Source organism: Corythoichthys intestinalis, chromosome 1 (genome assembly GCF_030265065.1).
Source record: "Corythoichthys intestinalis isolate RoL2023-P3 chromosome 1, ASM3026506v1, whole genome shotgun sequence".
NCBI classification, from domain to species: domain Eukaryota; kingdom Metazoa; phylum Chordata; class Actinopteri; order Syngnathiformes; family Syngnathidae; genus Corythoichthys; species Corythoichthys intestinalis.
In genome coordinates, this window is record NC_080395.1 from 19,201,315 (window position 1) to 19,226,441 (window position 25,127).

Below are 25,127 nucleotides of genomic sequence, written 5' to 3' on the forward strand. Positions count from 1 at the left end.
AGCAGAGTTATACTGTCCTGCCGTGTTGGTCCACATTATAGTAGAGAAGACGGAGTAAATATAATCTAAACAAAGAAACTGTAACCCGATCGACCCACAGCCTCAAAAAGTAAGGGTTAGATTACGTCAGTAACTCGTTTGGTACGCCTCCGTTCCAAACCGAGCACCCCGTACCGAAACGGTTCAAAACCGTACCGTTACACCCCTATTAAATATGTAAACTAAACTGCAATCACATTCGTAAATTAATGTCTTCTGGTTTTTGAAATGTAAATAAACCAATCTATTGTGATAAAACAACAAAATTGCAATAACTGAATTAACCATCAAAGTGAGGTCTAACTGTAACTTTAGTCTTGAAACAAATCTGAATAAGGAAAAAACATTGCAATAAAATAATGCAAACTGGTTAAACTTGAGAGTAGCTGAGATCTGTCATGATAGAACATTACCCCTCAAGTTCAGCATTCGCTTCAATGATATCTAGCGCCATCTAGCGTCGAGAATGGATATAATGTCTAAACCGCGAATATAAGACTACCCCCACTTTTTGAGTCTTATTTCAATGCAAAAACACCGTCTTATATTCGGGCCAATACGATATATTAGGGGTGTGATGGTACACACACGCTTTTTTCTCACATCATTTGAAAGTTAAAGTTACATTAAACAATTATTAAGATGAAATTAAAAAAAAAAAAAAAAAAAAGTAAAAAGACTGACCTACTGTATGTTTTTTTTTTAATGAAAACAAGGGCGTACGTTCGGTCTCAACATTGGTGGGGTCGATAACCTGCATGTACACTTTTTGCTGGGGACGGGACATTAATAAGACCAAACAGATTGGGTACATTTCTCAAAAATAGATGGTTACTACATAAAAATGAAAAAAGTTAAAATTATTTTCATAGGGAGAAAGTCATTTTTCAAAATGCTTGCTTCATATAAAGGAAATTTACAGTGGTTGTTTTTGTGTTGGGGGGGGGCTTAAAAAATGTGTATAGGCTGCTAAAATAAATATTTTTTTTAATTGATGTAGAAAATACATTTGAATTAATGAATAAATGCACAAATGCACAGTCGAATTAAAATTGACAGTAGGAAATAAACAGGAAGACACCTCTCTAAGCAGCTTTCTACTCTAGTTTTACAAGTTGGCAAGTTCACACAGTTTAATGTTATGCTCACTGATGCAGGTTGGACTTTCCATAGCAAAATTAGTGGTGTGTTCCCCACCTCCACAACATTGACAGCTTTTTACATTACAGTGGCTGCTGCTGCCGGCCAGAAAAAAAAAAAAAATCTAATATCCCTCCTCTTCAAAGGGGGCAGAGGAGGCATCATATTGACATGTATTTCTGTCGGGATTGTGTAAATGTGGGGGTTCTAGTCATCAGCCAATAAAACGGGCTTTGGAGGGGAAAAAATGGACTGGCACATTCCGCAAGTGAAAAGGGGTAAGTCTGAGCATAATGAAAGTAATTCACTTAATAATGGTAGGGTCAATTCTATCCTAAAACCCCAAGGGAAGACAATCTAAATGACCTTTATAGCTGAAATCATTGTATAATGGAAACACGGTTGCTTAAAACTTGGTGGGGACAATTTCAGCATCCTGAAAAGTTGCTAGTGTGTTGTCCCTACCGTCCCTAGGCAAACCTATGCCCTTAAATGAAAAAGTTCAATTCAATCAGTTAATATAAACATATTAATTGTGAAAGACGTTATAGAATAGATCATGTAATAATGTGTAAGAACATAAAAACTAACGTTAGTTACTTTGCTGAGTAACTAATTACTATTACGTTGAGGTAACTGAGTTACTAACGCAATTACTTTTTGGGAGAACTAATTTGTAACTCTAATTAATTACTTTTTTAAAGTAAGATTAACAACACTACTGTTAGCACGTATTCAGTGCACGTATTCAGTGTTGTCTGACTTTATCTGATTACTTTCGTTCAGTAGCGAGCAATCTAACGCGTTCATTTTTCCAAGCCAGTAATCTGATTAAAGTTTCCTCGGTGCCTGTGCGTTACTATTTAGTTGTTGCCTCATACTGTATGTGGAATGAAGAATATTGTAGTCATGTACGAAGAGCATTTGAAAAGAAAATACTGCGCTTGAGTTTGGGAGTGATATCACATGTCACGTTTTCTCATTGGAGGAAAAAAACGGGTCACGTGTATTACCATGCTGCCTGTGCGCGCGCCGTTTGCCACGGCGGTCAACAACATAGCCTGGCTAGTGGCTACCTATCAGGATGCTACCAGTAAAGGAGCCGGAGAGATACAACAAACGGCTGCATTTGCTCACTGGAGATACAGCCATTACTTCACATATCTGTCCAGTAAAGATGACAAAAATATCTCCGTGCGTTGCAAACTCTGCGCAGGCTCATGAAAGACTGTCGACCGCTAAAAACTCGACTCCAATTCAACAAGGAAGCACTTGGAATTACAGCACAACGCGAAAAAACTGGAATCAAAGCCGACAGGTTACGAGACAGCCAGCACTTCTACAGTTTGTAACCAGCCCTTATAATATGTATAATTATGTACATTTTATAGTTAGAGTTTGTAATCATAGGCGAAGTTTTACATTTGTGGAGTTGGGGGAAAAGCATGTTGACGACTGAAACAAAAGTCAAAAGTTTGGACACACTTCATGATGTTTGCGTTTTAAATATTTTCACTACTATTGTATATTCTCACTGAAGACATCAAAACTATGAACGAACATGTGGAATGGCAAAAAAAGTGAAATAACTGAAAACAGGTTTTGTGTTCTACATTCTTCAAAGTATCCACCTTTGAGGTGTCTCCAAACTTTTGGCCAATACTGTATATATACTGTATTTATATACACATCTTGACATTGTCCGAGTTCAATCAACTGTTCAAGTTGTTGTTGGCAGCGTTTGAAAGCTTAGGTTTAAAGAAATTCTAAATATCCATCTTGCCTCCTCTGGTGTAGTTTTGGCTTAGCAAAGCAAAGGATAGTCTCCGAGGTGCTAGTCTCATGATCTGTTCGAAAAATGATTTTGACCCATTATGAAAACTTTACGTTGTAGGATTTTTGTTCATTTCAATAATTTTATTATTTGTTTTATTGCTTTACAACTTGTAGAGACAACATTTTAACAGCTAGGTCTTTATTTCAAAGGGGAAGTTCAGAGTTTTTTACTACAGGCTTTTCTTGGAGTTAGCGGGGGTTTAATTAGTTGTTGGAGTTGATTTAAACAAATTTTGTGCAGTTTGTGAGTTATTTGTTAGTTTTAGGGCTCTGGAATGGCTAAGCTAGGGCGAGTCAATGTTGGTCGACTAATTAAACCCCCGCTAACTCAAAGATTAAGACTTATGTGAAAAACTCAATTACACACGATTACATTTTTCAGTTATTTTTATGTTGAGGCAGCAAAAGCTAAAAAAAAATGGTAAAAAGTAACTGATAAGTTACTTTTAAAGTAATTTAGTTACTTTGATAATAAAGTAATCAGTAAAGTAACTAGATTACTTTTTTTTAGGTGTAATCACTAGAGCTGGGAATCTTTGGGCACCTAACGATTCAATTACAATTACGATTCAGAGGCTCCGATTCGATTATAAAACGATTATTGATGCACCCCCCTCCTTTTTTTTTTTTTTTTTTTTAAATGTTTTGTAATGTTTTTGTACATTAGTTCCAATATTGTTCAAAAATACTCTCAGGCTAAACCAAACTACTATTTCAGTATCAAGTTAACATATAACAATAAACAAATACACAAAAATAACAGTAAATAAAAAACTCCTGTCCCCATTCTGTATCAGCAGCTTTAAACTACATTCAATTAATTTAATGTTGTGAATCAACCGCTACATTTGTTAAAATTGCTCCCGTTATGCCATAATTTCCCTTTTGTCTACTTTCGACATGTGAAAGTTTTAAAACTATTTTAAAGATATATTCAAGTCAATATTTTACCGATATAGGAGTATTTTAGATAAAAAAGTTAATTAGGTTCGCTACAACAGCCTTGCAGGGAAGTGTACTGCTTTAAGATGGCGGCCGTTTACTAACGCCCGCATCTACCTTTTTGTAGATGTGCTGCTAACGCTACTGAATCCATATTGCATCTAGTCCTATATAAATGATATCTACCGTAACATTATGTGGATGTACTTTGTAGCAGCTTTTCGGCAGCAGTCAGGTATGTTGTTGTGTTTTTTTATCTCGGGGCATGAGTTGAGCTAGAGCCGTGAGTTGAGCATTGGCATTACCCGAGGGACTGGGTAATGAGAAGTATGATGTTTAGCTTCTCTCGCGCCGTTCCTCCATGCGTCCCGAAGACCGCGCGACGCGCTGAGTGTGTTGTACTTCCACTTTACATGGCATATTTCAATAATTGGAAATTGGATGTTTGTGAATCGTTCTCGAATCTTCCACGGCCGAATCGCGAATAATCTAAGAATCGGAAATTTTGCACACCTCTAGTAATCACTAATCAGTAATTAAATTACTTTTTAAAGTAATCCGTGACAAGACTGCTCGTATTATATGTACACAGGATATGCTACAGGTATGTCAGACCTGCTAGTGGTTATTGAGGTGCAGCTCTCGCCATCCCACCCACAGTAAGGATCTTGTGCCAACACACACTGCTCGCATGTGTCTCCATAAAGTGCACAGTTGGCCACGTTCATTTGAAGCAGTTGATTGCCAGATTTGACGTAGAGATTCTTCTGTGGAATAAATTGTTACTCTAGGTTTAACGTATTTAGCATTTAGGGAGGGCACTACCTTTTGTTTACTCACAGAGAAAGGGTGGAGAATGAGGTCGTCGATATGAGCTCTTTCGGTGAAAGGTCTGTATTCAGCGACAATTAAGGCTGTGCTCTCTTTCAGCACCACTTTGTCCACCCCTCCGCAATCTGGGGAACAAACAGCAAGTCGCAGGCAGACATTTAAGGTTTCATAATGCTTAAAACGGATGTATAGTAGTACAAAGTACTCATCCGCTATTGGATCAGTCTGGAAATGACTTTCTTTAAACTTCTGATAGGCTACAAAAAAAAACACCAAGTGACTATTAGTCCACAATTGCTATTTTTCTCCATTACATCAGTGTTTTAGAGTTTTTCTGGAAATGAATGACTTCAGGCTTGTCGTGCAATAGACATGACCATCAGGCATGAAAATCTCTCACCTTTCGGCGAAATTCGCCGTTTTGAAGTCAAAAAGGGTTACCTACTTGAATTGTGTAGATCCAAGTATAAAATTTTTAAGGGCCGTGGGGGTCAGGTGATTTTTTTTTAATGTCGAACGCTTGGTATGCAAGCGGGGAAAGTGGCACAAAGCCAAAAAAATGCACCAAAGTGGCCAAAACATTGACTTATTTCAACGAAACAAAGGAGGATACACTGTTGTGTCCTGTTTCTTCAATGCCAAGCTTGGCTGTATGTCGGCCGTGAATAAACACCTAAAGCGCTGTCACCCAGTTGTAATTTTGGAAGACGACAGGAGACAATTACAAGCTGGAAGATCGTAAGTCCATCTAACTAAATAACGACATGTTTTATTGAAGTTGCTAAGCCTGTCGCGATATGCAACGAGTCCATTTATTGCACAGAAAAATAAAAATGAGGGCGGTAATTTTCACGGCTGCGTTTTATCACTGCGTACGTGCATACATTTGTGCGTGCATGTATACGTGCATGTTGATGGCATATCAGACTCCAGTTCCTTTCACGTATGTTTATTGGTCATCAACACGCTATAGAATTAAAGTTCAGACATACAAAATAAGGAAACTGTCACATTCTCCTGCTGGTTAGATTTTCCGTTACAGAGCCGGCGGTGTGGGCGTTCCCATCATCGCACCTGTTGCTAATTCCAGCAACTCAACATTAGTATATAACGCCGGCCATCCAAGCCAATGTTGCCAAGATATTTGCTTGCTGTTCGCCATTTGACACCTGTACTTTCGAGGCTCGTTGGATTTCCTAGTTTATGCGTCAGCTGTTTTTTCTTTTGGCGATTCCTCTACCTTGTGCAGGTATTGAGTGTGATTATTTTTGTTATCTTATTGGCTTGCTGCCCACCGCTTAGTTTAGTGTTATTTGATCCCCGTCGACCTCTTGTCACGGACTCCTTTTGTTATTATCCCTTTTTCCGCGATCGCGTGTTTTTTAGTTGTATTAAAAAACCCTTGTCACTATTCCCTCTGTTTCTTGTCTGCTCTTGGGTCCAATCTTGTTTTCCGCGTTCGCAGATCGTAACAGAAACACATCTAGATTAAACACTGTAAAAGTTAGCATTGCTACATTGAGGCTAATGGGGAAAAAAGACAACCTATTTTAGCCTGCTATAAAACATTGGCAGTCTTCTCCAAAACGCAAACTTGCGGTTAAAAGGTGACACTTCAAACATGAAAAATCGCTGGTTAACAGCATTTGCAAATGAAAAAAAAAAGGGAAAAAAATGATTACGGACACAACATGCAATGACAAAAAGAGCTTTTTTTGCGGCGTGTAAAGCTTACGGTTAGCGGTTTAGCAAAAGTACTACCGGCACGTCATGTTCGTCATATAAATAACGATTTCTGGAGTTAATCCCACATACTTCAGAATTCAGATTCTACGCTAAGAATAGCTTTAAAATGACACCCTTTTTGAAAAATCTGATTGGCGATGAGTATAATATATTAATGCTCGATAATTTTTTTAAGAATTGTTTTAAATAATCTTGGAAAGGCAAAGTCAGTGTTCTGAATCTGTTTACATTCCGTTCTTTTGTACTAGTTAATGCTGTCAGCATTTGACTTCATTTGTGATTTATTGTTTTTATTTACGTGTTTATTTGTACTTTAATAAAGAATTTAAGGTTTCCAAAATGTTTTTGTAAATTAATAAGCGTCATCAATGCAAAATTAGTTTAAAAAAAAATAAATAAAAAAAAACAGCAGGGGGGCGGGATTATTAGATCAGTCGACTAATCGTAAAAATAGTCGGCTGACTAATCGGGACAAAATTAGTCGTTTGGGACAGCCCTTGTTGTACGGTGTACCGGAACATATTTCCTCCACACCCTCCTCACCTTTTTAACCCCTGACCCATTTTCATGCCTGGACCATGCATACAGAGTAAATTCGTATAAAACGAGTGACATACTTATTGATAGCATGTGACATTTTATGCTTTAGTCTGCCTAGTCTATAAAAAAACCTGTGACCTCTCTTGGAAAGTGTGTTAAAGGTCCACCTATCAGTTGTAAATACAGAGGTAATGTTATTATTGCTTCGCTACATTCTGTGTGACAGATCTTGCAACCATCTTGTGACTGAAACTACCGACACAGTAACAATTTTGATCGTGTGATTACAGAATTACAATGGAAACACCAACGGTTATGACTATTTCCTTAGAAACGTTTCTTAACCAACCCAACCAGATAATCTGGGACATTTCTACAGTATTAGTTAGTTCTTGTCTATGTGGTAAGTAATGAAGAAGGAGGGATAGTGTTGCAGTTAATTTACGTCATTCCACATCCTCCCACACCTCCATGCCAGGGCTGGTTTGCCCTGTTTTGAGAACAGAAGGTGTACTGTTGCATAAAACGAATCCTGGAAGGCATTCTCACTAAAGCTGTTCAACGTGATGTTGGGTATTTCAATGAAAGACTGGTGAGAGGAGGTATTTAACAGATTACATGATACGATACTTTGTAGGTATTAGCTCATCCAACCTTTGATTTTAGTGCGCTTTTATTGGGCGCCGTTTTTCCATTAGCTGTATGTAATAATACAACACTATTCTCGTACTAATCTAGTATTACTTTAATCTCTTAGTCCTATTTTTTACCCTTTCTTTAGCACTATACGCCATCGTAAACTGCTGTCGCTGGGTAGGTTTCTTTATATTTATATTGATATTTATATTTATATTTAGCGAAGGTAACACAGTCAGAGCTCCTTGAGCTTTTATTACCCTGGGCTAAAGTAAATTAATCTAAGTTAAAATGAAATAAAATAATTCTTTATTGATCCTCCATTGGAGAAATTCGGGTATTGAAGCAGCACAAACATACATATAATTTTGTTACTTCCGGTTAGAGGTGCAACAATTAATCGATTAATCAACAACTAATCGATTAGCAAATTAATCTACAACTATTTTGATGAACAATTAATCATTTAGGACCTTCTTTACCATAAATTTGTCTAAAATCTTGAAATTACAACATACATTGCTGGCCAAAAGTATTGGCACCCCTGCAATTCTGTCAGATAATGCTTAATTTCACCCAGAAAATGATTGCAATTACAAATGCTTTGGTAGCAATAGCTTCATTGATTTTGCTTGCGATGAAAAAACACAAAAGAGAATGGGAAAAAAATCAAATCATTATCATTTTACTCAAAACTCCAAAAATGGGTCGGACAAAAGCATTGGCACCCTTTGAAAAATCATTTGATGCTTCTCTAATTTGTGTAATTAACAGCACCTGTTACTTACCTGTGGCACATAACAGGTGGTGGCAATTACTAAATCACACGTGCAGCCAGTTGAAATGGATTAAAGATGACTCAACCTCTGTCCTGTGTCCTTGTGTGTACCGCATGAAGAAAAGAAAGAAGACCAAAGAACTGTCTGAGGACTTGAGAAGAAAAATTGTGAGGAAGCATGGGCAATCTCAAGGCTACAAGTCCATCTTCAAAGACCTAAATGTTCCTGTGTCTACCGTGCGCAGTGTCGTCAAAAAGTGTAAAGCCCATGGCACTGTGGCTAACCTCCCTAGATGTGGACGGAAAAGAAAAATTGATGAGAGATTTCAATGAAAGATTGTGCAGATTGTGGATAAAGAACCTCGACTAACATCCAAACAAGTTCAAGCTGTCCTGCAGTCCGAGGGTACAACAGTGTCCTCCCATACTATCCGTTGGCGTCTGAATGAAAAGGGACTCTATGGTAGGATACCCAGAAAGACCCCACTTCTGACCCAGAGACATAAAAAAGCCAGGCTGGAGTTTGCCAAAACTTACCTGAGAAAGCAGAAAACGTTTTGGAAGAATTTTCTCCGGTCAAATGAGACAAAAGTAGAGCTTTTTGGGAAAAGGCATCAACATAGAGTTTATAGGGGGGGAAAAAAAGAGGTCTTCAAAGGAATGAACACAGTCCCCACAGTCAAACATGGCTGAGGTTCCCTATGTTTTAGGGTTGCTTTGCTTCCTCTGGCACTGGACTGCTCGACCGTGTGCATGGCATTATGAAGTCTGAAGACTACCAACAAAATTTGCAGCATAATGTAGGGTCCAGTGTGAGAAAGTTGTGTCTCCTTCAGAGGCCGTGGGTCTTCCAGCAGGTCAATGACCCAAAACAGACTTCAAAAAGGCACTAGAAAATGGTTAGTGAAAAAGCACTGGAGACTTCTAAAGTGGCCAGCAATGAGTCCAGACCTGAATCCCATAGAACACCCGTGGAGAGAAAATGGCAGTTTGGAGAAAGCATCCTTCAAATCTCAGAGACTTGGAGCAGTTGGCCAAAGAAGAATGGTCTAAAATTCCAGCAGAGCATTGTAAGAATCTCATTGACTGACACCAGAAGCGGTTGTTCGCAGTTATTTTTGTCTAGAGGTTGGGCTACCAAGTAAAGACCCCACTCACATGACGTCACAACCACGCCTCCGCGCCATATTGTCCGTCAGCTCGTCGTGTTTACGCATTACCGCTACGTAAATTCCTCCTATTATGGCGTGTTTTTCTGCTCGTTAACATTAATAATCAAAATGGTGAAGGCGTGTGTGGCGGTTGGTCGCAGTAACAGGGAAGATAGATGGAGAGACTTGAAGTTCTACCGTATTCCGAGTGACCCGGAGAGGAGAGCGAGATGGACTGCTGCAATTCGACGAGAAAACTGGGCACCAAACGATCACCACAGATTATGTAGTAGTCATTTTATATCTGGTAAGATGCATTTAATATATATTTAGAAGGTTTTGGGCTGACAACCACAATTAAGATCATTGCGAGGCTAATCGCCGACAACATACAGTTTCAAATTCAAGATGCTTATTTCTTCCACCATCCTAATTTTTTTAATAATATTTAGCTGATAACAAGTGAAAGAAGCTGGCCTTGTCTACAGATCATCAGTTAAACAGGAGTGTCCAAACTTTTTGCAAAGGGGGCCTGATTTGGTGTGGTAAAAATGTGGGGGGCTACCTGGGCTGATTTACATAGAACAATACATTTAAAGAAATTTTAGCAAGCCCTTCTGTGTGTCACATTTGCTTTATTATTATTTTTTTTAAATACATAATTTCAACAGTCTCGTCTTTGTGGCGTTCTCTTTCGACACTCGGGCTCTTGCGAAATACTGCTGCTGTGCTAGCTTCAAGTTGCTATAATTTCTCGCTGCGTATCTTTCCTGTAATGTTGTCGTACATGTCAGCGTGTCTTGTTATTATCGCGTCACATCAAACTCTGAAAACAGCAACTGTCTCTTTGCAAATGAGGCAGACACAGTTGTTGCGTGTTTTATTGAAGAAATAGTCCAATATCCACCTATCCTTGAAGCGTCAGCCATCACAGTCAACTTTTTTTTTATTATTGATTGTTGCCATTTTAGAAAATTGGAAGTAAAGGGTCACACGGGGTAATGTTGCTTAGAGTGCTGCTCTTAAAGTTTTTCAAAGTTTCGTGAGAATAGGCTGATTTTGTGTGGACAAGATAGTTGTAGATATCAGGGTAGCAGATGTCAGGCAGAGACGGCGAAGACAGTGGGTCGAAAAATATCGATTTAGGCATCATATATGGATCTGGCGAATGGATGGACTGAAGCTTTTCCACATAACGCCTTTTATGCAACGCATCCAATGAGTTTACAGCGTCTGAAAGCACCGGGGCTTCCATGAATTGCACTATAAATTGCACGATAAATTGAGACCAGTGAGAATACGGACACACAATGACGGACAATATGGCGGCACAATACAGCAACACGTCATTGTGTGACATTGGTGAGTGGGGTCTATTAGGCTGAGGGGGCCAATACTTTTCATTAGGCTGAGGGTGCCGATACTTTTATCATGCCCATTTATGGAGTTTTGTGTAAAATGATAATGATTTTTTTTCCCATTCTCTTTTGTGTGTTTTTTTTCATTACAAGCAAAATAAAGAAGATATTACTACCAAAGCATTTGTAATTGCAATCATTTTCTGGGGAAAAATTGAGCATTTTCTGATAGAATTGCAGGGGTGCCAATAGTTTTGCCCAAAACTGTATATATAACTTCTCAGTTGAAAATATCAGTTTTCCTAATTACATTTTTGTTAAGTCAAAGTAGGACATGGACAATAATTCACATTTTTGCCATTTTTCAGACATGTTGCTGTCTAAGCTAGTTTCTTAATAAGGCTGCAACAATTAATCGATTAAAATGAATAATAAATTCTTTCCCAACGAATTTGATAACTGATACAGTTGTAGACTACAGTTAGGTCAGGAAGCTGTAATGAAATATTATTTTTGAAGAAAATAGTCATCGATTTTGTCTTCCTTGTGACTTAAAGCATACTGAAAACAACTTCAAGGTAAATTGTGAGGGTAATTGAAAAAAAGTGACATTCAACCGATTAATCGTAGAATTAATCGTCAGGTTAATCGATTATGAAAATAACGTTAGTTACAGGCCTACTTCCGGGCAATAGTTGTTTGAATTTGCATATTAGCTAAATATATACTTTCACCTGTTTCAAGATTTAGGATTTAGATACAGATTAGATTTAGATTCACATATAAAATTGAGGTATAATTATATTCAGGGGCGGATGTAGAAAATACGATATTCTGCGACGATTTGATTCAAAGGCCTTTGATTGATTTAATACAAAATGATGAAGGCATTTAACACAATCAGTTCCGATTTACCTACAGCAATTTTGTTGATGAAACTTTTTTTTTTTTCTTTTTTTTTTCAAATAGTATACCAAAAATATAATCATTTTGCATTTTGATTGAATTAAATTCAATTGTACTTTGATTGAATTACATTCAATTGTGGCTTCACAAATCAGCATTGGTGTCATAGCTTGCAACATTCACGTAAAATAGATGCATAACCGCCAGGTTTTTAGCTCTTTTAACAAAGAATCAAGACATTTTTACGTCCATATCTTTAAATAATTCAGGGATTTAAGCATTTATTCACAAGAATTTTTAACGGAAAAAGCTCTGTTTTCATAAGGCGGCTACTACATTTGCTTACTGACTAGCATCATAGTTACGTAAAATAAATGCTAACTGCAGTTTTTTTGTTTTTAACCAAGAATCGAGACTGTTTTACGCCCATATTTATAAAGAATTCAGGGATTTAAGCATTTATTCACAAGAATTTTCAACGGAAAAAGCTCTTTGTTTGTGATTCTCGGTCAGCTTTGACGGCCACGCCAACAATACAAGCCCCCTATTAACTCATTTGCTCCCAAAAACGTACACATACGTTCTATTTTTAATTGTTTCAGTGTCCCAAAGACGTATTTATTGTCTTTTACGTTACGCCACTGGAGGGCAGTAGCGCATTTGGTAAGACCTGCAACCCGATTCAACAGCAACGAACGGCCGTGCCTCACGGCTGGGGCGCCGGCGGAAGACGACCGAATGGAGAACAACCTAGAGGACGTCCGGAATGCCAGGCGATGGACGACCGAGCGGAACGACCGGGACCACCAGTGCAGCGGATGATGCCATTGAGTTCCCCGCAGAGACTCGAAAAAATCCATCTTTATGAGACAGGCGGCGATGAGGGAAAAGTTTACCCGGCTGTCGCGTCGGCTGACAGCGTCATCTCTCAGTTAGTTATGTGTAAATAAGTTGTTACTTTGCCAACAAAAGCTCTATTTGTCTTGTTGTTTATGTTATTTTGTAAAAGGAAAACATTATTCAGATGTTTGAGATGTAACTAACGCAAAAAATAGCTGTGTTAAAGTCAAAGTTATGTTTGAAATGTATGCTTTCACAAAAAGCTCAATTTCTCAGTTTTTTCATCAGAAATTAGAAAATTGCTCAAACTAAGCTGTTTTCTGACACTGATTTCTAAAGAATGGGAAAAAATATGAACTTAAGTTTTTTTTCATGCTGAAAGAAAAGAGTCTAATCTTTCTTTTGGTGGGTTCCATGTTTATATAGCAATAGAACAGAATTTTCTGTGGGCCTTGCAAAACCAGTCAAAATCCAGTAAAACGCCCGGGAGCGAAGGGGGTTGCATCAGTGAAAATGGCTGGGAGTGAATGTTACTTTACTTTACATTTAACGTTTGAATTTAGATTGAAGATTTAGATTTAAATATTTAGTTCTGGATTAAACAATTAATCGTCACACCTAAAATTTAGTAAATAAACATTTGAATTGCTGAATATTATTGTAAGTATGTTTTAAAAAAAAAAATTGTGACCAAAATTTTCACTAGAGATATCCCGATCCGATATTTGGATCGGATCGGACGCCGATATGGGCAAAAAAATGTGCATCGGTATCGGATCGGCCAACACGGGAAAATTCTGATCCAGACTTCTGATCCAGTATTTTTTTTAAAGTCCGGTCCGGGTTTTCCAGCACACCAATTTACATAATCCATTCCAGTTTTTGCTTCAGTTTCCCTAAAATCCGGTCCGAATTATACGGCACACCTTCAACACACTACATTTACATTACTGTCTCCCAATTTACCGAGATACTTTATCGGTAAAAATGTCAGCTGTGTGGGATCATTTCACCTTAAAGCACGACAAAGACGAAGAGGGAGAGTGCACCCAGCCGTCATTACATCCTTGAGCGATTCGGCCGTGGAAGATTCGAGAACGATTCCCAAACATCCAAATTCCGATTATTGAAATATGTCAAGTAATACACAATGAGAAACGGACCACATTGCGTCCCGAGAGTAAACATCATGCTTGTCATAGACCCGGGTAATGCCGATGCTCAACTCACGGCTTTAGCTCAACTAATGCCGCTGGATAAAAAACACAAGAATACCTGACTGCTGCTGACAGCCGCTACAAACTACGTCAACATCATTTTACTGTAGATAATAGATATCACATGTATATAGAACTAGATGCAAAATTTCAGACTTAACGGCGTTAGCAATATTGAAGTATTGAAAACTAGTTGCATTAGTAAACAGCTGCCATCTTAAAGCAGGAGACTTCCCGAGTAGGCTGTTGTGAACCTTCCAAGCGAACCTAATTAACTTTTTATCTAAAATACTCCAACCGTTGTGTGTTATTCAAACTCACCTAATTCAGCTGGCTAGTTGTTATCAAGAGTACTAAAACCTTTTTCAACATGAGTCTGACAACTAAGTAAGGAGGCTAAATAACTTTAAACTTTAACACATGCTCAGATAGGCCGGTATCGGTATCAGCCAGTATCGGTATCGGATCGGAAGTGCAAAACAATATCGGTATCGGATCGGAAGTGCAAAAACCTGGATCAGGACACAAAATGCTTTTACATTCAGAAACTCAGTACTCACTTCTAGACAAAAATAGAAGTGTGTGTTCCTTTGTGAAAGAAGCATCGGCACGGATGTGGGTGTACACATGGTGGCGGACAAGAAGCGGTTCTGAATTCTTTACAGGCTTCACCCACTGCTCCATCTCAGAGTTTATCTGGGTCATTCTCAGTACTTCCAGTGATAGACGTGTACTGTCTGGAACACACTGTAGAGGAATATTTTAGTCCTCAAATATCACAATGACCAACAGTGTTATTTTCACATGCTCGTACCACCCTGGGCCGGCCCCTCTGATGGTCTGAACCTTTGAAAGTCGAGTTCATAAAGATGTCATGGATGTCCTTCATGGAGTACATACACACAGCGCTCATGTTCCTGCAACCACATGAGTGACACTGTTTTGAAAACGGTTGAAAATTGTTATTATGCAGCAAAGTTCAATGTTTATACAACAGAGGAGCAGTCATTTGTGAACAAACATTGACAGAGCACGCACAACCTTAAACATAGCTAGATGTTTAACTAAGCACACTTTTAGTGTTTCGGGGTTTTATTTTCCAAAAACAAGGTGAGGTTCTCTATCACCAGGTTTTGCAAGTTTTCTAGGAGAATCCCTGACTTTCTTAAAAATTGAAGAACTAAAGAACCAAACATATATTTTTTTTTAAAAACATCTACTCCATTAAAAACTCCTAGATTTTCTTTTCTGATGTTACACCTTCAAAAATCATAATAGACAGGGAGTCGTTTGGTTACATGTCCCTCACCTACGACTTTTCAACTTCACGACTCCCGTGCTTCGTCCGCCATATACAGTGGGGCAAATAAGTATTTAGTCAACCACCATTTGTGCAAGTTCTCCTACTTGAAAAGATTAGAGAGGCCTCCAATTGTCAACATGGGTAAACCTCAACCATGAGAGACAGAATGTGGGAAAAAACACTGAAAATCACATTGTTTGATTTTTAAAGAATTTATTTCCAAATTAGAGTGGAAAATAAGTATTTGGTCCCCTACAAACAAGCAAGATTTCTGGCTGTCAAAGAGGTCTAACTTCTTCTAACGAGGTCTAACGAGGCTCCACTCATTACCAGTATTACTGGCACTTGTTTTAACTCATTATCGGTATAAAAGACACCTGTCCACAACATCAGTCAGTCAGACTTCAAACTCCACTATGGCCAAGACCAAAGAGCTGTCGAAGGACACCAGAGACAAAATTGTAGACCTGCACCAGGCTGGGAAGACTGAATCTCCAATAGGTAAAACACTTGGTGTAAAGAAATCAATTGTGGGAGAAATTATTAGAAAATGGAAGACATACAAGACCACTGATAATCTCCCTCGAGCTGGGGCTCCATGCAAGATCTCACCCTGTGGCGTCAAAATGACAACAAGAACAGTGAGCAAAAATCTCAGAACCACAAGGTTCACCAGTGAATGACCTGCAGAGATCTGGGACCATAGTAACAAAGGCTACTATCAGTAACACAATGCGCTGCCAGTGACTCAAATCTTGCACTGCCAGACATGTCCCACTGCTGAAGAAAGTACATGTCCAGGCCCATCTGCGGTTTGCTACAGAGCATTTGGATGATCCAGAAGAGGACTGGGAAAATGTGTTATGATCAGATGAAACCAAAATAGAACTTTTTGGTAGAAACACAGGTTTTCGTGTTTGGGGGAGAAAGAATACTGAATTGCATCCGGAGAACACCATAACCACTGTGAAGCATGGGGGTGGAAACATCATGCTTTGGGGCTTTTTTTCTGCAAAGGGACCAGGACGACTGATCTGTGTAAAGGAAAGAATGAATGAGGCCATGTATCGAGAGATTTTGAGTGAAAATCTCCTTCCATCAGCAGGGGAATTGAAGATGAGACGTGGCTGGGTCTTTCAGCATGACAATGATCCCAAACACAGCCAGGGCAACAAAGGAGTGGCTTCGTAAGAAGCATTTCAAGGTCCTGGAGTGGCCTAGCCAGTCTCTAGATCTCAACCCCATAGAAAATCTGTGGAGGGAGTTGAAAGTCAGTGTTGCCCAACAACAGCCCCCAAAACATCACATCGAGGAATGGGCCAAAATACCAGCAACAGTGTGTGAAAAGCTTGTGAAGAGTGACAGAAAACGTTTGGCCTCCGTTATTGCCAACAAAGGGTACATAACAAAGTTTTGGTATTGACCAAATACGTATTTTCCATCATGATTTGCAAATAAATTCTTTAAAAATCAAACGATGGGATTTTCTGTTTTTTTTTTCCACATTCTGTCTCTCATGGTTGAGGTTTACCCATGTTGACAATTACAAGCCTCTCTAATATTTTCAAGTGGGAGAACTTGCACAATTAGTGGTTGACTAAATACTTATTTGCCCCACTGTATAGGTTTTTAAAAATATCTACTACATAAAAAAATGATTGATTTTCTTTTTTAATGTTACACATTCAAAAATCATAATATACAGGGAGTCCTTTGGTTACATGTCCTCCACCTACGACGTGTCAACTTCACGACGCCCGTGCCTTGTCCGCCATTAAGTCCCCTGCATTATAAGTCGCTTTCGCGCTATAGGAACTATCTGCAGTTCCTAGAACCTTTTGGGGGATGATGACGTCATTTCGTCGAGTTCCGAGCACCATTTTAGTTCTTACTCTGAAGTAGGGACTTTTAGTGGCGCAGTAGGAACTTGATTACGTAGGTGTTTACATAGGCTGAAATCAGTTGCTACGCCCTAATGGTGAGGGGAGTGTAGCGAGCAAATAATGCGTAGTGAGCAAATAATCCGTCACTGGCACAGACTACAATGTCAGAGGAATTTGTATCAGGCGAAAGATAGTTCCTATAACTACTAAAGAGGCCTATAGTCATAGGAAATAAGTACTCAGGCTCCTACAGTCTGAAAGCGGCTATTGTTTTCGCTTTGCTAGTGCATATTGCTTGTCTGAGTTCATGCGTCGGGAGTATCTTTGCCTTTTGCGCGCTCCATTTTTCACATTAAAAGAAAGCTGAGTATTTTAGGTTCAGCCAAATGAATAGCAATTACAATGGAAATTAAACTTAAAATCATTTTAAAAAACGGAGAAAAGAGCGAGACACCGTTTAAGGTATGCTGAGTTTAGTTCAACTGCCGTGCGAAAACTCCTTTCTTCTCGCCAAAGGCATTTTGTGTCGCCGACGTAAAGTAACGAATCAGGTTGCGACGTGATGTGTAGAGGGCTGTGTTGCAAATAAACCATGGAAAACCCAAAAATCTCCATCCAGCTCTCAGAAATAAAGTACAACATTTTATTTTTATTTTAAAGTATTTTACTTTTTAAATAGTAATTATTTTGACGTAAATTTCGACTTTAATGGTGAAATCTGACATCTGCGGAAATTCGGTTACGTCGCCAGCGTATGAACCCAACTCGGTCTAACTCGGGGACACCTTGAATAAATATTTTTTACATTAGATGTTTAAAAGTCCCACCATTCATTCCTGAAAAGTGCATAAACAAGGGTATCCTGCCATTGTTCAGCATGAACAGTGGTTATATCCACAATCTCGGAGAATCTTTTTTCCCCCTTTGGGTCGCCACAAAAGAGTTTGGCGCTCAGCTGGGAGGTCCAGGTGAACTGCATGTTGTTCTTAGGCCCGCCAATGTCTACCTGATGAAAGGCAAAGAAATGAATTGTCAATGTTATACCGCAGGGGGTTTACGTTACAGTTTGCCCTTGGCAATCATAAAATATGACCAAATATTTGTTTTAATATTTATACGTATTTTGATTATGTAAACATTACTAAAAATATTTGCATGAGGTTAATGGGTACTATTTTTGTCCAATTGGGGCCACTATGCTTGTGTTCTCCACTGTTCTATTTCTGATGTTAAATTTCTGTACCTTTTAAAAGGCAGGCTAACCTTTTTAGTAATATTGTTCTTATGTGATTTTTCGGCATATAATACCGATTCCAATATATGGCTGTGGTGTGTCAATACCCACGCTGTTTGAAAAATAAACAAAATACAGTGATCCCTCGCTACTTCGCGCTTCAAACTTCGCGCCCTCAGTCAATGGCGGATTTTTTTTTTTTCAATTAAAAAAATTAAAAAATTAATGCAGTATTTTATAGAGGTATCCCAATCCGATAACGTAGTCTCTCATTTTGCTTTTGTTGGTCAGGCAGTGCACTGGAGTTGCTTATCAAAGTGAACGATGATTGACAGACAGTTAAGGTTTGATCTTGCCAAAGACACTTGTTAGCCGAAACTTCAAAGCGCCACATGCGTCAACATCGTTTAACTTCTTAAACAGTTCTATTAAGTTCATGTTGTCCACACTTATAGATTATCTGAATTTTCCTTTTATCCCAGACAATTATTCTAGGTTGTCTTATTTATGGTCATGGAACGTATCCAAAGAGTCATGAAAAAATTAGGGCTGTCAAAGGATTAAAAATTTTAATCGAGTTAATTACAGCTTAAAAATTAATTAATCGTAATTAATCGCAATTAATCGCAATTCAAACCATCTCTAAAATATGCCATATTTTTCTGTAAATTATTGTTGGAATGGAAAGATAAGACACACGACGGATATATACATACAGTGATACCTCAGCTCACGAACATAATTGGTTCCCAGAAAGTGTGTGTAAGGCGAAAAGTTCGTCTTCCGAACATTTATTTCCCATAAGAAACCATTAAAATGAGAATAATCCGTTCCCAGGTCCCCATAAAACATAATTTTCTACTAAATAAGCCTTAAAACTACACAAAAATATACCTTATTTTATGTATAATAAATGTGCTATTGTATTATAATTAAAGAAATAAACTGTACTGTATAATAAAGTCGTTTTATTTACCTTTGTGATGGTAGTTGATGGCTTGATGGAATGGAGTGGGAGGGGGAGGGAGGGAGGGAGTTACTGTTTGTAAGGAGAGTGTTACCGGCAAAGTGCGCAGTTAGCGTAGACTCCACTACTGTGCCCCCCACATGCTTTTGGTTGTTAATAAAAGTGCCCACAAAAAGCCATCCGACGCCTCTGGGTGTTTGTATGCACGCCGCCTCCTTTCTGGAGAGGAAATCGGGCGAACCGAAGACAACCGACGACAACGAGCCAACGTGAATCGCCGGTCCACTTCTCACTACGGTGGGAAGCTGAAAGCACCGCCAATTACCAGTCGAGGGCGAATTGGTAACACGAGTCACCTTCCATAAGGACTGTAGGTAACTTTTTCGGTCCCATAATAGCAAAAGTACACTCAATATGGTCCAAAATGTCTATCAAACACAAACCACGTCCGCACTCAACGAAAGTGAGGGGACGAACTGGGACGCCGTGAGCGTGCGTCAGCTTCTCGTGGCGCTTTTCGACCGCGTGAATTGGTTCGTCCGCCGAAAACTAGTTCGTCAGCAGAGACTATATGCTCGCGAATTTAATGTTCTTGAGGCGAAAAGTTCGTGAGCTTAAGCGTTCGTGAGCTGAGGTATCACTGTACAACATACTGTACATAAGTACTGTATTTGTTTATTGTAACAATAAATCCACAAATGCCATTATTAACATTCTTTCTGTTAAAGTGATCCACGGATAGAAAGACTTGTAGTTCTTAAAAGATCATTGTTATAGTTACAAGTTATAGTAATTTTATATTAAAATCCCTCTTCATGTTTTTATTTTAATAAAATTTGTAAAATTTTCAATCAAAAGTAGAGTTAATATAATAATAATAAGAATAAAAATAACAATAATAAAAATAGAGTGCCCAAAGTCTAAGTTTTACGTGTATTTTGCATAGCTATTTTGATATGGAATGCCAGTTCATTTTGCATTGTTGTTTAACTGTGTGTCAGAATAGTGCCTCATTACTATAGACTGAAGTGCTTTTCTTTACGTGAACATTATTTTTTTGGGGGGGAGGGATAGGAATATTATTTTTGTTGTGCTTTCACTAAACAATACCTATGTTTGTTGTTAAGGAGAAGCTTATGCCAATAAAAGGCGCGGTCCAAAGAACACCTGTGTCCACTCGCCTTTACTGTATAACATATATGTGTACATATCTTACCCAAAATACAACAAGAGACACATAATTGCCACTAAAAGAAAGAAAACTTACCAAAATATGTGTGGAGCACAAATAGCAATTTGCATTGCATTGTGAATACAGCATAAACGTCTCACAACTACTAATTCTCCCACGTTTAGAAGAAATAACATGAGTATAGAACGGCGCTGCCCCCAAGCGGCCGGTGGCATTCTCTTCACTCTTAATGTCCATAAACGGCCTCATTGTAATCTGTTTGAGGCAATGTGCGAGCAGGTCATTTAGTGCATGCGTTAATTGCGTCAAATATTTTAACGTGATTAATTAAAAAAATTAATTAACGCCCATTAATGCGATAATTTTGACAGCCCTAGTTTTTAGTAATACTGTTCTTATGTGATTTTTCGGCATATGATACCGATTCCGATATATGACTGTGTGGTATTGGCTGTGTCAATATCCACGCTGTTTGAAAAAATAAACAAAATACAGTGATCCCTCGCTACTTCGCGCTTCAAACTTCGCGCCCTCAGTCAATAGCGGATTTTTTTTTTTCAATTAAAAAATAAATGCAGGATTTTATAGAGATATCCCAATACGATCACATTAGTCTCTCACTTTTGCTTTTGTTGGTCAGCAGTGCACTGGAGTTGCTTATTAAAGTTAACAATGATTGACAGACAGTTAAGGTTTGATCTTGTCAAAGACACTTGTTAGCCGAAACTTCAAAGCGCCGCATGCGTCAACATCGTTTAACTTGTTAAACAGTTCTATTAAGTTCATGTTGTCTACACTTATAGATGTTGAATTTTCCTTTTATCCCAGACAATTATTCTAGGTTGTCTTATTTATGGTCAGGGAACGTATCCAAAGTGTCATGAAAAAATACAACATAAACACACTGGTCAAACCAGACACAACACTCCGCCAGATATTGGTCCACCCAAAGGACAAAATCTTCATCAAAATCCAGAAAACAAATGCAATTCCATATATGAAATTCCATGCAAATCATGCAATAAATCCTACATCGGGAGGAGCTTTATTAAAAGAAAAACAGAACACAAGAAGGAGTGTGAAAAGGAGACAGAAATAAGACAAGCAAGGGCAATAAAAGAACAAGCTCGACAGGAACACCACAAGTCAGCCATTACCGACTACTGCAAAAGGGAAAACCACACTATGGACTGGGAAAAGGCCAGAGTCATCCGCACCGAGGAAAACAAACATCAGCGCTGGATCAGGGAGGCCATTGAAATCTGCAAGTGGGGCCCGAGGACCATCAACATGGACGAGGGGGCTTACATGCTCTCTACTACCAGGTCCATCATCTTGGAAGAGTGAGGGGTCAGCAGAGGGTGTGACTCGCCTGTCTAATCTGACAGGTGAGTCACACCTTCATCTACCAGCTGATAAATGACGCATCACACCAACATCACTGACACTCTGATGAAGGTGGAAAAGTCGCCAAAACATGTCGGGTAAATAAAACAACCTATAGCAATTGTATGGGATAAAAGAAAAATTCGACTAACTTGTTAAACAGTTGCTGTGGCATTGTGTGTAAGTGAGCAGCTTGAGTGGTTTTGAGTGGACTCACTCAATGAAGCATTTAATAAAGACAAGCATTTTTCTACTCTTTTTTTTAAAAAAAAAGTTTTAGCGTCTACTTTTTTTCTGGTTAAAAAAAATTCTGTGGGACAGTAATATGTTTAACTCTTATCATAATTATTACATTTGAAGTGTTTAATATATATATTAGGGCTGTCAAAATTATCGCGTTAACAGGCGGTAATTTTTTTTTTTTTAATTTAATCACGGTAAAATATTTGAAGTAATTAACGCACATGCCCCACTCAAACAGATTAAAATGACAGTGTCATGTCCATTTGTTATTTGTGTTTTTTTGTGTTTTGTCGCCCTCTGCTGGTGCTTGAGTGCGACTGATTTTATGGCACCATCCATGAGCATTGTGTAATTATTGACATCAACAATGGCGAGCTACTAGTTTATTTTTTGTTTGAAAATTTTACAAATTTTATTAAAACGAAAACATTAAGAGGGGTTTTAATATAAAATTTATATAACTTGCACTAACATTTATCTTTTAAGAACTACAAGTCTTTCTATCCATGGATCGCTTTGACAGAATGTTAATAATTTTAATGCCATCTTGTTGATTTATTGTTATAATAAACAATTACAGTACTTATGTACAATATGTTGAATGTATATATCCGTCTTGTGTCTTACCTTTCCATTCCAACAATAATTTACTGAAAAATATGGCATATTTTATAGATGGTTTGAATTGTGATTAATTACGATTAATTAATTTTTAAGCTGTGATTAACCCGATTAAAAATTTTAATCGTTTGACACTTGACAGCCCTAATATATATCCATAAAAGTTTTTTTAAACTATACTTTGGGGGGGGGGGGGGGGGGGGGACATGTCTTATAGCCTATGTATCTCTTTCCAATGCTAAATCTTAATAAATACATTAAACACAAAAAAAAATATTTTTTTTTTTCTTTTTTTTTCGCTTTTTTTTTTTACTTATCGTACTGGGTTCTGGTCCCCGGCGCAAATATTTGCCAGTGCTCGCCGATACCAATGCCAGCAAATCAGTGCTGTACGAGGGCCCCTTCTGGTGCTAGTATTGGTACAGCACTACTTTTTAGTGATTTCATAATACAGAATGTCGAGTTTACTGGATGCCTACACATATTTACTTTCATATTATTATATGAAATATAATATATTTACTTTCTCCAGCTGCAAAGGCTTTAATTCACATTGACTCTTACAGTCAAATATTCTTGAAAGAAGGAAGTTAACTTTTGGGAACATCTTTTGACAGTGTGCTTTTTTTTGTTCCTGTTTCTTCAATAAAGCAGCACACCAACGTCTATACTTCCTATCTTATCCACCTGTGAAAGAATTACAATCTGTACTAGATCAGGGCTCAGCAACCTTAAAGAGCCATTTTGACCCGGTTCCCACAGAAAAGAAAACAAATGGGAGACACAAACAATTTTTAACATCTGAAAGGAAGATTGTGAGCCCAGGGCTCGGGAACGTAATACAGTGATCCCTCACCACTTTGCGCTTCAAAACTTCGTGCCCTCAGTCCATCGCAGATTTTTTTTAAAAATAAAAAATACAGATGAGGTGTCCCGAGCCGATCGTGTAGTCTCACTCTCGCTCCCTCCCTCACTCTCCCTGCTCTTTGTTTGTTAGGCAGTACACGTGCACTGGAGTTGTTTATTAAAGTTAGCGATTATTGACAAATGTTAAGGTTTGATCTTGCTAGAGAAGTTTGAAAAGCCGAGACTTCAAAGCGCCACATGCGTCAATCATTGTTTAACTAGTCAAACAGTTGCTTTGGCAACTCATTGTGTGTAAGTGAGCAGCTTTTAGCGGATTTGAGTAGACTCACTCACATTGAATACACATACCAAAAGAAAAATTGGGGGCGCACTACTTCGCGGTTTTTCACTGATCGTAGCAGGTTGTGGTCCCCAATAACCGCGAAAAACGAGGGATCACTGTAGTGTGACTGGCGCAAAGACTTGTGGGTTGTGGGTACACCTTCTTAGTAGCACCTTGACATTACATAGTTGGTGAAATCATGATCTGTGTTAGTATTTTGTTAAAAATGGTACAAGAAAAGTGAGCCTGACTTGTTCTGCTTATTAATTGGATGTTAATTCCTTTGTTAAATCTCGTAAGCGACATAATATATTTGAATTAGGGCTGTCAAACGATTAAAATTTTTAATTGAGTTAATTACAGCTTAAAAATTAATTAATCGTAATTAATCGCAATTAATCACAATTCAAACCATCTATAAAATATGCCATATTTTTCTGTAAATTATATATATATTCTGTAAAATAAGTTGTTGGAATGGAAAGATAAGACACAAGATGGATATATACTGTACATTCAACATGTGGTACATAAGGACTGTATTTGTTTATTATAACAAAAAATCAACAAGATGGCATTAACATTATTAAAATTCTGTTAAAGCGATCCATGGATAGAAAGACTTGTACTTCTTAAAAGATAAATGTTAGTACAAGTTATAGAAATTTTATATTAAAACCCCTCTTAATGTTTTCGTTTTAATAAAATTTGTATAATTTTCAATCAAAAAATAAACTAGTAGCCCGCCATTGTTGATGTCAATAATTACTTACACAATGCTCATGGGTGCTGAAGCCTATAAAATCAGTCGCACCCAAGCGCCAGCAGAGGGCGGCAAAACTCCATAAAACACAATTAACAAGTGGGCATTTCACTCTACTGTCATTTAAATCTGTCTGAGCGGGACATGTGCGTTAATTGCGTCAAATATTTTAACGTGATTAATTTAAAAAATTAATTACCGCCCGTTAACGCAATAATTTTGACAGCCCTAATTTGAATCAAATGCTCATTTTTAAATTTGAAAACTGAGCTGCATCAGTGATATCAATGAGCCTGGCTGGCAGATCCTTCAAGCAGGGGGCCCATCCCACAATCCTTTTCAGTTATTCGCAGTCTGTCGCAGCGACACATGCAGCGATTCAAAGC

The 25,127-nt window shown here is 38.2% G+C and overlaps 1 protein-coding gene across 3 annotated transcripts in view; it reads right to left on the reverse strand.

The window, feature by feature from the left end:
* The window catches only part of LOC130914911 (semaphorin-7A-like), a 67,865-nt gene that overhangs the window by 13,693 nt on the left and 29,045 nt on the right, over positions 1 to 25,127 (reverse strand). For all 3 annotated transcript variants that reach the window (XM_057834509.1, XM_057834503.1, XM_057834515.1), the window contains exons 8-12: positions 17,974 to 18,152; positions 14,775 to 14,877; positions 14,521 to 14,707; positions 4,798 to 4,913; positions 4,573 to 4,724 (exon numbers count right to left, since the gene is read on the reverse strand). In XM_057834509.1, coding sequence (XP_057690492.1) covers positions 4,573 to 4,724; positions 4,798 to 4,913; positions 14,521 to 14,707; positions 14,775 to 14,877; positions 17,974 to 18,152 — 737 coding nt within the window. The remainder of the gene's footprint in view (positions 1 to 4,572; positions 4,725 to 4,797; positions 4,914 to 14,520; positions 14,708 to 14,774; positions 14,878 to 17,973; positions 18,153 to 25,127) is intronic.